Source organism: Cupressus sempervirens, chromosome 6 (assembly GCF_028749045.1).
Source record: "Cupressus sempervirens isolate cs-2001-9-10 chromosome 6, ASM2874904v1, whole genome shotgun sequence".
Lineage (NCBI taxonomy): Eukaryota > Viridiplantae > Streptophyta > Pinopsida > Cupressales > Cupressaceae > Cupressus > Cupressus sempervirens.
Window position 1 is genome coordinate 243,113,668 of NC_143123.1, and position 15,139 is coordinate 243,128,806.

A 15,139-nucleotide genomic window follows, 5' to 3' on the forward strand; every position below is an offset into this window, starting at 1 on the left:
ATCATACTGTTTTACAATTTGTTAGAAAAACACATACTTGACATGTCATGCCCAAAAATTAGGGCAAAAACAAACCAATTTTCTTTTTTGAAACACTAATGTTTACTAGTTTAACTGATGCAATACATCCAAACTATGTTATCTAACAGTTTTCAAAACGAACATGTCTCTTAAAAGTCTATTTGCGAGGGGCATCATGACTAAACATCAGTTGTATGGTTGTCCCACCACCGCGACTGAGTTAGTCAACCTCCCTCTAGGGTTTGACCTAACCCATAAAGATTAATTTGCTAAGTCTCAAAGTGTAAACTTCAAACCCTAATATCTGATTTACTTAATACCCTAAAAGCGTTGATCATTTAATAATCCTTTATCTATCCTTGGCTTTTAATCATATGAACTATGTTGATAGGGTACACCTAGGTTTACTAAAGCATTTAAGTTTAATTATGACACACATTCAATTCATTTTCTTACATGAAAGTATAGCCAGTTTATACCAGCTGCAACCTTTTATAGAACTTAGATGTAATCTACATTTCAAATTATTATATGTTAAGTTTATCTTACTGTTTACAATTTATCAGACGGTATGTGTGCATGGCACAAATGCAAATTGTGCTCTCAAATTGAAGCAACTTCATACCGAGTATGATAGTTTTTGGCCTTATAACATCAAATCAGATTGATAGCCAGTGTGAAGGGCTCGTCTCATTCATTACTTGGAGCAAACTGATGCTTCTCTCCTCAAACCCACTGAAACAAAGTGATTGATCAAACACATGATGAGATCTGTTCATCCTCCTGTCAGTGGGTCATGGGTAGAAGTTATGCAAAGCATATAAATATGAACACATTCATAATTGTTATCTCACTTCTGAATTTTTGCAATTCTCATTTTATCATACTTTTTAACAATTTGTCAGAAAAGCTCATACACGGCACACATAAAATTCATTATCTTAGATGAAAGTATAGCCAGTTTATACCAGCTGCAACCTTTTATAGTCAGTGTGAAGGGCTCATCTCATTCATTACTTAGTGTGAAGGGCTCATCTCATTCATTACTTGGAGCAAAGCCATGCTTCTCTCCTTTATCCCACTGAAACAAACTGATTGATCAAACACATAATGAGATCACTTCACCCACCTGCCACCTGGTCATGGGGAGAAGGTATGAAAAGCATATAAATATGCAACAGATTCATAGTGATTATCCCACTTTTGAATTTTTCATAATGTTTTACAATTTGTCAGAAAAACTCTTACACGGCACACATTCAATTCTTTATCTCAGATGAATATATAGCTAGTTTATGCCAGCTGCAACCTTTTATAGAACTTAGATGAAATCTCAATTTCAGATTATTATATGTTCAGTTTATCTTTCTGTTTACAACTTATCAGACAGTATGTATGGGACAATTTCAAATTTTGTTCTTAATGAAAGCAACTTCATACTGGGTATATTGGTTTGGGATATTTTTGAAAACAAACCAATTTTCTTTTTTGAAAACACTAATGTTTACTAGTTTAACTGATGCAATACATCCAAACTATGTTGTCTAACAGTTTTCAAAATGAACATGTCTCTTAAAAGTCCATTTGTGAGGGGCATCATGACTAAACATCAGTCGTATGATTGTTCCACCATTGCGACTGAGTTAGTCAACCTCCCTGTAGGGTTTGACCTAACCCATAAAGTTTAAATTGCTAAGTCTCAAAGTTTAAACTTCAAACTCTAATATTCGATTTACTTAATACCCTAAAAGCATTGATCATTTGATAATCCTTTATCTTTCCTCGGCTTTTAATCATACGTATCATGAACTATGTTGATAGGGTACACCTAGGTTTACTAAAGCATTTATGTTTAATTATGACACACATTCAATTCATTTTCTTAGATGAAAGTATAGCCAGTTTATACCAGCTGCAACCTTTTATAGAACTTAGATGTAATCTCAATTTCAAATTATTGTATATTATCTTACTGTTTACAACCTATCAGACGGTATGTGTGCATGGCACAAATGCAAATTGTGCTCTCAAATGGAATAAACTTCATACCAAGTATGATAGTTTTTGGCCTTATCCCATCAAATCAGATTGATAGCCAGTGTGAAGGGCTTCTCATTCATTACTTGGAGCAAACCCATGCTTCTATCCTTAAATCCACTGAAACAAAGTGATTGATCAAACACATGATGGGATCTGTTCATCCGCCTGTCTGTGGGTCATGGGTAGAAGTTATGCAAAGCATATAAATATAAACACATTCATAATTGTTATCTCACTTTTGAATTTTGCAATTCTCATTTTATCATACTTCTTAACAAATTGTCAGAAAAACTCATACACGGCACACATAAAATTCATTATCTTAGATGACAGTATAACCAGTTTATACCAGCTGCAACCTTATATAGTCAGTGCAAAGGACTCATCTCATTTATTACTTGGAGGCTGGAGCAAAGCCGTGCTTCTCTCCTTTGACCCACTGAAACAAACTGATTGATCAAACACAGTCAGTGCGAAGGGCTCATCTCATTTATTACTTGGAGCAAAGCCGTGCTTCTCTCCTCTAACCCACTGAAACAAACTGATTGATCAAACACATGATGAGATCAGTTCACCCACCTGCCAGCTGGTCATGGGGAGAAGATATGAAAAGCATATAAATATGCAACAGATTCATAGTGATTATCCCACTCTTGAATTTTTCATAGTTTTTTACAATTTGTCAGAAAAACTCGTACACGGGACACGTTCAATTCATTATCTCAGATGAATATATAGCTAGTTTATACCAGCTGCAACCTTTTTAAGAACTTAGATGAAATCTCAATTTCAGATTATCATGTGTTCAGTTTATCTTTCTGTTTACAACTTATCAAACAGTACATATGGGACAATTTCAAATTGTGCTCTTAATGATAGCAACTTCATGCTGGGTATATTGGTTTGGGATAGTTTTGGTATACTTCTCCATGAAAGTTTTCAATACTAAATATTTATTTTGCCGAGTCATACAATACAAGCCTTGCCATCAAACAAATTGGAATGTCGCATCAATTATATGATTGATATAGTTGTTTTTTAGTTTTCCATTTTTTATTGTTGTGATATAGTTTAACAATGCACAAAAAGGTTAAAGAGCACAGTTTTTTCTGTGGCAATTTTTATCTGTCTCAAGTAGTTCTACTTTTAGAAGCTGCATAACTTCAGTTTCAGTTTCTTCTGCTTAATTTGTAGCTTTTAAGCTGTATTTGTATAATTTAATTATAATACGGTATTTCTGTTTATCAGGGCTCCCCATGCTGCCACAACAATTCTTGGCTTGACAGCAGCAGACAATGGCGCATCATTGAATGTTTGATTATAAACAAGATTTTTCTAGTGTGATTTGGAGGTTAAAATACCATATGTGAATCCCAAATTGGAGGTTGCCTACAGAAAATTTTGAGGTTCCTATTCAAATGTTCCCCCATTACCAAATTATTTTTCATCAAATGCTGCTCATAGGCCTGGATGGGAATGAAAACATGCCGAACTTGAATCATGGAGTGATGGCTCATCCATATTCCATTATTACAAGTGAGAAAAGGGTTTATTTTCACGAAGAGGAGTTTCTATATGATTTCTTGCGAACCTTTTTTGGTCACGTTCTGGTGAAATCTAATAAAGCTTCATATTTTTATGGAGTTGATTCACATGCATCAGGTTTTGATGATGTAGAGGGTTATGCAAAAACAATAACTGCATCTCCAAGCTATTATCTAATAGGTTTCTTATATTCTACAAGAGTATTAATCTGGGTTGATTTTAGTGAGGTGCACTTGAGTCTGGTATTTGTTAAAAAACACAGGATTTGTTGGGATCACCCCAATGAATGAATTTTAAAGAGAACATGAATAATGTATAGTGATACATCAAGCAAAGTCTAAATAAATGAATAATGTAAAGGTAAGCCATTAAGTCTGTATGCTCAATATTGGAGGAATGGATTTTTTTGAAAATCTTGTATGCATTGCTTTTATTTGTACACGTCTCAATAAATTACTCAAGGGTGGTGGTCTGTGAAGGTGAAAATGCCAATATAATGACGAGTTACACATGTAGGACCATTACCATATTCACACCACAATGTGTAGTGGTACTCAACAATTGTTAAGGGGAGTTTTCAAATTGAGTTATCCACTTAAAAACATTTCTATAATCTAATTCAAACCAATGATTGTTTGTTAGTAGACTTTGCCTATATAGCACTATTAGGTTATTTTTTAACTGATGTAGCAGGACAAATTACACAATCCAGTGATACAAGGATATTTGGTTTTGATCAACAATTTTGTAGCTCTACAAATGTTCATTGTTTGTGCTGAATGCTTTCAATATGTGCATCAACCCCTTCCTCCTTTATGTTATCACTAACTATGGATGCTTGTTATGAGTTTTGGTTGAGATGTCTTTTGAATGGCTAAGGTTTACAAAAGGATTTCCTTGGTCTTGGCCACTTTCTAATGAAAATAATAAGATAAATGTGTTGGCCTTGACACGGTGGTTGATGAGGATGATTAGTTTGTTATTTTCTATGCTTAATGATACAAAAAACAATCTTATTTTGCCTCCCATGGTGTCTGTCAGCTTTGTCTTTTGAAACTAGATTCCTTTTCAAAGGATTATTTTGTTATGTTTAAATGAATATAGTGGGGAATGTTAACTAGTTTTGTGTTTAATGATCCATGTAGTAGCTTGAGATGGAATTCTTAAAAAGTATGCTAACACTAGATCAGTATGTTTTATTGTTAACTTCTCTTACTAACAATAGACACAAAATTCAAACCATATGTATATTTTAGATTGTGGATGTTGAAATTTATTCTAGACTCGAGAACTTAAGACTTCTACTATGGATACCCATATGCTATTTTTTCTTGGGAGGATTTTATTTGCAAGAAGGATATACAACCATTACAAACTTATATGCTTTTTCCACTAAATATTTTTGCAATTGCCTTTGTGAATACTATGTGAAGAAAGAAGTACATTGACATCAATGAAAATATATATATATTAGTCCAACAATATCCACCTTTGGTATTGATGGAACCATATGATGATAAAACCAAATTAATGTAAACAATCAAATTAGGACCACATTATTTCTTACCATTCACAATTGTCACTACTAGAGGTTGAATGTCTTCCCTTTTATCACATACTCAATGCATACTCTTCTCTCCATCAGACAACATACTCCCCTTTAGATGCATGCTTTCATATTCATCTTTTTCTTAACATACATATTTGGTTTTCACATGGTCATCTTTGTAATGACCCGTACCAATAGGCCACTAAACAAACCCTAAATTTAATACACTACTAAAATATATTACTGAAATAAAAGAAATAGCAGTGCTAATGTATTCATTCAATTAAAACCAAATGTTTTTACAAATGATATGGCAAATTTCAGCACCAAAACATTATGACATAGCACATTACAAAGAAACCCTAACTGGCTGCATACAATTGAGAACTTGTTACAACTACAGATTGAAATAAAGAACCTAGATTGATCAAATGGTGGAGACTGAATGCTGTAGATGATATGGTGAAAGTGCAACTCCATTGGAAACTCCAAATCAGCAACTAAGCACAAATGAAAGGACTAAAATATCCTTCCCACAGCTGCAATAATTCAGGTAATCTCTCACACCCTCAAAATTGCGTACCAATTGAGAGTTTTCATTCTCAATGACCAATTGTGACTATTTGCAGAAACCCTAGGCTCCACAATGCACATAAGCAAAAATCAATAATAAGTCTCGATGATAGACAATGAGCCCTCAATGCCTATTTATTCTTTTTTTCCTTGATAGGTCGGCCTCCCTTTTTAATTTTTCTTTGCTTCTTCCAGCAACCTCTAGAAGCTTTTTTTTATTTAATTTATAAAGTTACCTTATAATATATATTTTTTAATTGATAACTTTATAATTAATTCCTCCCAAAAAAAAAAGGCACATTACAGGTCCGCCCCTCCTAAAATTGCTCGGCCTCAAGCAATCTTAATGCTGGATGTTGCAAAATCACTTCTCCCTCCCAAGTAGCATCTTCAATAGGCAAATCTTTCCACTTAACTAGATACTCTTTGATTACTCTCCTGTGAAGTTGCTTCTCTCTACTATCCAGAATGAATTCTAGCACTAAGATCAATTTCCCTTCATCATCCAAGGGAGGTAATATTGCAGAAGGCATCACATTCTGACCCAACGCCTTTTTGAGGCGTGATACATGAAACACATTGTGCACTCGACTATTTGTGGGAAGCTCCAACTCATAAGCCACTCACCAACTCGTTTGATGATCTTGAATGGTCAATAATAGCGTGGCTTGAGTTTCTCTGTACTACTCTTCTTGAGAGTGGACTACTTATATGGCTGCAACATGAGGTAAACCATATCATTTACCTCAAAACCACGCTCAGTCCTATTCTTGTCTGCATACTATTTTTGCTGATTCTGAGCTCTAGCAATGTTGTTTTTGAAAGTAGCAACTATATCCTTACTTTCCTGTAATAGTTCACCTACACGGGGTACTCGACTATCTCCCAACAAAAAATTTAAGAAACTAGGTGCCTCATAACCGTAAAGTGTCATGAAGGGTGTCATTTGTATAGTCATATGATATGTAGTATTGTAACAATACTCACAGAGATATATCCATCTGACCTAAGCTCGCTGTTGATCTGCCACATAATTTCTCAAATACCCTTCCACCCATTTGTTTACAATCTCTGTTTGACCATCAGTCTGTGGGTGATAACTGGTACTAGGTGTAAGCTCAGTGCCAGATAACCAAAATATCTCCTACCAAAAGTGACTCATGAAGCGGCTGTCCCTGTCACTCACAATGCTCCGAGGTAACCCGTGTAATCTAAAAATCTCCCTGAAGAAGACCTCTGCCACCTGAGTTGCTGAGTATGTAGTAGCGATAGGGAAGAAGTGAGCATATTTTGTCAGCCTATCCACCATCACATAGATACAATCACGCCCCTGGGCCCTAGGCAAGCCCGTAATAAAATCCATAGAGATGCACTCCCACTTCCGGTCAGGAATAGGAAGTGGTTGTAGGAGCCCTGGTGGATAAGTGTGATCTTGTTTGTTCTACTGGCAAACATGACACTCATGCACATACTGCAAAACATCAGCCTTAAGTCCCTTCCAAGTGAATCGTTCCCGTACTAACCTGTAAGTCTTGAAATACCCAGGATGGCCTGCTGTAGGTGAATTATGGAATGCTCTCAAAATCAACTGCTTCACTTTCAATCCTGGGACTAAGTAAATCCTGTTCTTGTAAATGATCAAATCATCTATGAGAGTGTATCTGGTGTCGATTGTTGTCCCCTCCACTATAGAAGAGGCCCACGTGTCTTTGGCATATTTTGCTACAATCAAGTGTCGCCAATCCTCTGATATCTGAATCATAGAAGTGAGGTGTGGCCTACGGGATAAAGCATTTGCAACAATATTCTGTGTCCCCTTAACATATGTGATATCAAAATCATATGCTTGTAACTTAGTCACCCACTTCTGCTGACGATCATTCAGGTCCCGCTGTCCCAAAAAGTGCTTCAAACTATTATGATCAATTTTAATAGAAAATTTGCTGCCCACAAGATATTGTCTGAATTTGGCCAAGGCATGCATGATGGCCAACATCTCCTTATCATATATACTGAATGATCTCTCAACCCCTTTGAGTTTCCTACTCTAATAGGCTATAGGATGCTTGTCTTGCATGAGTACAACACCAACTCCCTCTCCAGAAGCATCACATTGAAGCTCAAATGGCTTCGTGAAATCAAGCAATGCTAATACTGGGCATGTAGTCATTATTTCCTTGAACCACATAAAACACTCATGTGCCTCCCGAGTCCACACAAATGCCTCTTTCTTCAGCAAATCTGTGATGGGCGTTGCATGTCGTGAGTAGCCCACTAACAAACCTGCGATATAATCCACATAGACCAAGGAACCCTCTTAACTGTGTAAGGTTCTCTGGTGGTGGCCAATCAACAATAGCACAGATCTTTTCAGGATCCATTCTCACTCCTTTTGCACTAATGATGTGTCCAAGATACAACAATTTTGTGATCCCCAAATCACATTTGGACTCCTTGGCATACAAGGACTCGCTCTGTAAAATGCTTAATATTGTCTTCAAGTGCTCTAAATGTTCCTGCCATGTCTTGCTATAGATCAAAATATCATCAAAGAACACTAGCACAAATTTTCTCAACTGATGGTGGAATACCTTGTTCATTGTGGACTAAAAAGTGGCAGGTGCATTAGTCAAACCAAAAGGCATGACTAGAAACTCAAAATGCCCATAATGACATCTGAAAGCAGTTTTTTCAATATCCTTCTCTCGAACTCTGATCTGGTGATAGCCTGATCTCAAATCAATTTTTGTGAAATAAAAAGCTCCATGCAATTCATCTATTAGCTCATCGATGCATGGGATGGGATTCTTGTTCTTTATAGTTCTCTTATTCAACACCCTATAATCAATACACATTCGTAGAGTACCATCCTTCTTTTTTACCAAAACAATAGAAGATGCAAAAGGTGACTTACTTGGTCTGATGTGTCCCATTGCTAGCAACTCGTTGATGGTCCTCTCGATCTCATCTTTGAGTCATTTTGGGTGCCGGTATGGTGTGATCATGACAGGCTTAGCACCTTCCTCCAACTCGATAATGTGCTCAATACCTTTGTCTAGTGGCCTACCTGGTGGAATCTCACTGAATACCTTCCCATACTTGATTCTCAATTTTTGAATATTTGGATGATATTTAGTCTTATGTTGCTCCCCCTGGGTAGGCATCAAGGCACATATTGTTGCCCACTCTATATTATTATGCCTGGCTAATCTCTCCAACCGCCTAAATGAGATAGTCCTAACATCACCATTACGGATAACCTTCAGCACATGAGTCCTACCATCCACCATGAATCGTATCTCCATATCCTCCAATCTTAGGGCAACCTACTTCAAAGAATGTAGCCATTGCATCCCAAGTACTATGTCCATGTCACCCATGTTGACCACATGATAGTCTGCCTTAAACTCATAGTTGTTTAGGTGCAAAGGTAGATCTCACATCATCCTATCACAATGAAGAGTATATCCATTAGCTACCTTAACTCTTAGTCCCTCAAACTCCTCAGTAATGAGTCCATGTCTCTCCACAAATCATGCATCAATGAAATTATGTGTGGCATCTGTATCCAACAGAGTAATAATCTTTTGTCCTGCCAAGACTCCTCGAAATCTGAAAGATCCCTCTCTTTGAATACTAGATAGACGTGCCTCCTGTAAATGTATCTCTAGAGCCTCTTTTTCTTAGCATTGTCTACCTCTTGTTCACCCTCTACCTCATTAGGATCCTCATCATGGTGCTCTGAGATGTCTGAATCTGAACCTTCATAATAAGCCCACATCACCCGGTTAGCCTTCCCCTTAGGCTTCATAGGACAATCATGACCAAACTCATAGGGACCTTTGCAAAAGAAGCATAGCTTCTTCCTACGCAAGTTATTAAGTGTTTCCTTATCCCAAGGTGCAGCTAGCTTGTCTTTTGAGTCACTAACCTTCTCTTTACCCTTGCTAAATTCCCCTTTGTTATCTCTAAACGATGAAGAACCCTTTGAACTAAACCGGTTTGCTGGAGCTGCAAGTTCCATACTACGGGCTTTCTTCATGGCTTCCTGTAATGTAGGAGGATCAAAGGCCTTTACCCACCCCTTGATTGGTTCAATTAATCCCTCTGTGAATAAAATGACTAGCCTCCTTTCTAAAATGACAGGCACCATCATTGCAAGCTTCTGGAAGTCATTGATAAATTGTTCTAAGCCTCCTAACTGTCTCAACTGGGCTAACTCCCGAAAATAAACTTCAGGATTTTTTTTACCAAACATTTCTATCAATCTATCCACAAACTCTTAATAAGTGGTTACCTGATTGTGTTACAATGTGATTATGCCATGTGTCCACCAATCATGTGCTGCCCCATCTAAGTGTAAAGTGGCATACTTGAGTGCTTCAATTTCTGTCATAATCTTTAGAGATAGGAAAGTATCCACCTTATGAATCCAAGCACGAGCAGTCATTTTTCCATTGCCATCAAATGTGGGTAATACCAACTTGTTGGTGACCTGTTGCAACTCACTGTGTTTGTCTACTTGCTTCTGCCTGGCAGCTCTATAGTTCAGGTACTTGTCAAATGTCCATCCATCCTGTACATATTTTGGTAATGAATGTGACTCATTCCTCGCTTGTCGGAGTTCATCTACAATATCTGTTACCATAGCATCAGGTGTGTGTGCTGGAGTTTCTTCTCTAAATGTAGGACGTGTGGGTCTATCAATTGTTCCAGACCGTGTCGTATGTTGTGATCCTGCTATGCTTCTGTCATCCTGATCATGATTATTTCTCCTATTTTCCCCAATTAAATGTTGCATCATAACCATCATTGCCTGTGTACTTGCCTCTATTGAATGTAGAAGCCTCTCCTATTGCTGTAAAGTCTCATCATCTCGCACACTTCTGGATGGGCTTGGAGAATGTCTCTCAGCCATATTCTTAGTTATGTTGGTTCCTTTGTAAACTAAATTAAAGGGTGGCTGGGTAACCCTATCAGGCTGGCAGGAAACCGCTCTGATACCACTGTAATGACCCGTACCAATAGGCCACTAAAAAAACCTTAAATTTAATACACTACTAAAATATATTTCTGAAATAAAAGAAATAGAAGTACCAATGTATTCATTCAATGAAAACCAAATGTTTTTACAAATTGAGAACTTGTTGCAACTACAGATTGAAATAAAGAACCTGGATTGATCAAATGGTGGAGATTGAATGCTGTAGATGATATGGTGAAAGTGCAACTCCACTGGAAACTCCAAATCAGTAATTAAGCACCAATGAAAGGACTGAAATATCCTTCCCACAGTTGTAATAATTCAAGTGATCTCTCACACCCTCAAAATTGCGTACCAATTGAGAGTTTTCATTCTCAATGGCCAATTGTGACTATTTGCAGAAACCCTAGGCTCCACAACGCACATGAGCAAAAATCAATAATAAGTCTCGATGATAGACAATGAACCCTCAATGCCTATTTATTCTTTTTTTCCTTGATAGGTCGGCCTCCCTTTTTAATTTTTCTCCGCTTCTTCCAACAACCTCTAGAAGCTTTTTTTTATTTAATTTATAAAGTTACCTTATAATATATATTTTTGAATTGATAACTTTATAATTAATTCCTCCCAAAAATAAAAAATAAAAAAATGGGACATTACAATCTTTCCCCCTTTTATATCAATGTCAAAGGCATATATAGACAATGCAATATCCCAACGATGTAGCTCAAAAGACAATCTCATACTTATTCATACCAAATGTTTGTTTGGCATCTACATGATCTATCACCAACACTTTCCAAACTCAATATTTCTACTCACTACCCCCACAACAAGGAGCAACCTCATCTCATCAATCTAAGAAGTCATATATTTCCATTAGGTTCCTTGAAGGGATGCATTTCCATGCATCGCATGCCAGATAAAGAGGGGTCATATCCCCTAGCATGTCCATTAGATAAATTTTTTTAGACCATGGTTTAGTGAAAATATTTGCAACCTACTCCTTTATATGCATATTTACCAACTTGAATTCCTTCTAATTAACCTTATCCCTTAAGAAATGATACTTGATAGATATGTCCTTTATCTTTGAATGTAATTCTAGATTCTTTGTGATATTAATAGAACTTGAGTTATCACAATAGAAAATAATTTGTTCATCAACATTTACTCTAATATCTTGCAACAATCACTTCATCCACACCACTCATGAGCAATTTACAATAACAACATATTCTGCCTCAGTAGTGGATTGAGATAATCTAGTTTCTTAATTAACCATGTGACCAATATTTTACCCAAGATTTCACCACTACTTGTACCTTTTCTGTCATCCATATTTCCTGCCCAATTAGTACTTATCGCTTTCAAATATCTAAATATCCTCTTTACAACAACTTCATGAGTTCCTCCAGTTTTGCTTGAAATCTCGCTACCATACATATTGCACTCATGCTATCTGATATTCTTTATGTTAAGTACAATAAACTACCAATTATATATTTTTATTTGTTCTAAATTACCTTTGGTGTTTCGTCAACTTTTGTCATCTTTCAACTAGTTACTATAGAAGTTCCAACTAGGTTGAAATCTCACTACCATACATATAGAAGTTCCTCCAGTTTTGCTTGAAATCTCGCTACCATACATATTGCACTCATGCTATCTGATATTCTTTATGTTAAGTACAATAAACTACCAATTATATATTTTTATTTGTTCTAAATTACCTTTGGTGTTTCGTCAACTTTTGTCATCTTGAAATCTTCTACACAAGATTTCTTCACTAACTCGTTTACATATTTTGACTCTGATACATCAATAATTCCTTTAGTTGATTGCGTAATTCAAAACCAAGAAAGAACTACAATTTACCTATCATGGACATCTCAAACTCTCCTTGTATCTCATCAACAAATTCTTAACTTGTCATTTCAACCAAATATGATGTCATCAACAAATACTTCAACAATCAACATGTTATTTTGATCAATCTTGAAGTATAAATTGTAGTCCACATTTCCTTTACTAAAACTGATTTTCAAAAGATACTTATCCAACCATGCATACCATGCTCTAGGAGCTTGTTTCAAATCATACAAAGCCTTCTTTAATTTGCATACCATGTTACCTTCATTTTGTCAAACTAAAATCATAAGATTGTTTTCTCTTCTAATTTTCCATTCAAGGATGCAAATTTGACATCAATGTGATTGTGATACACTTTGAAGTCGTTGTAAGTCATAAGAGAGAAATAATATTGATTTTGACAATAGGAGAAAAAGGTACTTCAAAATCAATACCTTCTAGTTGTGAATAGCCTTTACAAACAAGTCTAGTATTATTCGTTACCACTTCATTTACTTTGTTTATTATCCTTTGATATAGGACCTAGGATCCATGTGTTATTCTTATGAATACGATCTTATTACTTCTTCAATAGCCTTTACCTGATTCTCGTCTTTGCATTCTTCATATACATTCTTAGGTTAAATCTTAGAAATAAAACAAAATTCCTCTCTAACCTTTGCTAATCTTCTTCTAGTATGAATATCTTGGTTTTTATCACCTACAATCTCATTTTTATACTGATTAAGCCTTACATACCTTGGAATCTTTGGATTCTGACAAGAATTTGATTCTTGAGTGTCTTTTTCAACATAAACTTCTTTAGCTAGATCATCATAGACTATTGGAAGAATTCAAAGTTGATTTTGTGATTTTGTTTGTGTTCTTTGATTTGCATTAGTGTTTTCATCTTTAGAATCATAGAATTTGGACTATCTTTGATTTCATTCTTCAAACCCTACATTTATACTTTCAAAAATCTTCCTTAATCTCTTATTGTAACATTTGTGTCTTGTTCTTAGTAGTATAACCAAGAAATATTCAATCATCACTTCTTGGATTAAAATTTCTTAAATCTTCATATCTTTTGATATAAGATATGCTTCCAAAAAAATTGAAATACTTCATAGTAGGTTTTCTTCCATACAAAAGTTCATATGATGTCTTACTATTTCCACCTTTTATTTGCACTTAGCTTATTGTATACACTATTTTCACAACTAATTCTCTCCAATATATATGTGAAACATTTCCTCCAATCATCATTTCTCTAAATGTGTCTAGGATTTATCTATTTATCCTTTCTTATATCCCATTCTTTTGAAGGATCCTTAGGGAAGAATTTTTCCTTTTTATCACACACACTTCATAAAAAGTATAGAAATCACTAGATGTGAACTCACCACCTTTATTTGATCTCAAACATTTGATTCTCTTATATGTCTCGATCTCAACCATATCTCTTAAGATATTGAAGCTACAAAAAGTTTTTGATTTTTTCTTTACAAAAGTAACCCACATAATTCTTGAAAAATTATCCGCAAATAGTAAGAAGTATCTATCACCATGATAACTCCTAGTTCTAGATGGACCACATAGATTGGTATGCACATAATCTATCACTCCTTTTGTAAAATTAATCATCCTCTTAAAAGTAGATATAGTTTTCTTACCCATCAAACATTCCTTGCACAAAGTGTTAATAGGCTTTAATAACTTAGGTATATCTCTTACCATCATAATAGTTATTAGCTTCACAATGTTGCATTATGCCACCACTTATGGTCACTAATACGAGAAATCAAACATCTTCTTTTAGGTTTGTTCAAATGAAAGATGTTAGCTTTTGATTTTGTTCCTGATGCAATCTCATCACTAGAGCTTCCCACTATTTTTGTTTTTACATGCTTGAATTGTAGATTAGATCCCTTGTCAACTAGTTGTCGAACACTCAAATGATTATGGTTTAGACCTTCAACATACAAAACATCATGAATATTATTTTTACCATCAAGAGTGTGTTGAGATAATCGGTGTTGCACACATTGCATAATATTATTATATTGTATTATTTTATTTTGTTATGTAATGTTGCACCTAGATGGACATGCAACATTGAAAGATTCCCATGGGATATACTTGATGAGTTGTATTGTAACATTGTGATAATATTTCATGTAATTATTTAATATTGGGGAAAAGAATTAAATTTTCAATATTAAATGTGGGGTCAATGGGTTAGGTAGCACATGGTTTATGTAAAACCACTTGGAGGTTTTGTGGGACTTGCTACTATATAAGCAACCACAAGGGCAGCTGTAGAGATAGTGAGAAGACAAAAGGGAAAAAGAGAAAGAGTCGAGTGGGACAAGGCTTGACAAGTTAGCCAAGGGAGCATTTGTGAAGGTAGAAGCATGGCATGGGATGTGTTGATTCATGCTTGTTCACATGGATTGCTTGGTTGTGGCTATGGATTTGAAGGATTCTATGGTTTTATTGCAATAGTATTTTTGTTGAATAATACATGGTGATGGATGCTTTTGGAGGCCAAGTTTTTCCTTCAATGAGGGTTTCTC

General features: G+C 35.5%; 1 protein-coding gene across 1 annotated transcript in view; it reads left to right on the forward strand.

Annotated features, from left to right (window-relative positions):
* Positions 1 to 4,019, forward strand: part of LOC149552155 (NAD(P)-binding Rossmann-fold superfamily protein) — an 88,473-nt gene extending 84,454 nt beyond the window's left edge. Inside the window, exon 5 of the mRNA XM_089787631.1 lies at positions 3,310 to 4,019. Coding sequence (XP_089643757.1) covers positions 3,310 to 3,379 — 70 coding nt within the window. The 3' untranslated portion in view covers positions 3,380 to 4,019. The remainder of the gene's footprint in view (positions 1 to 3,309) is intronic.
* Positions 4,020 to 15,139: the final 11,120 nt, after the last annotated feature.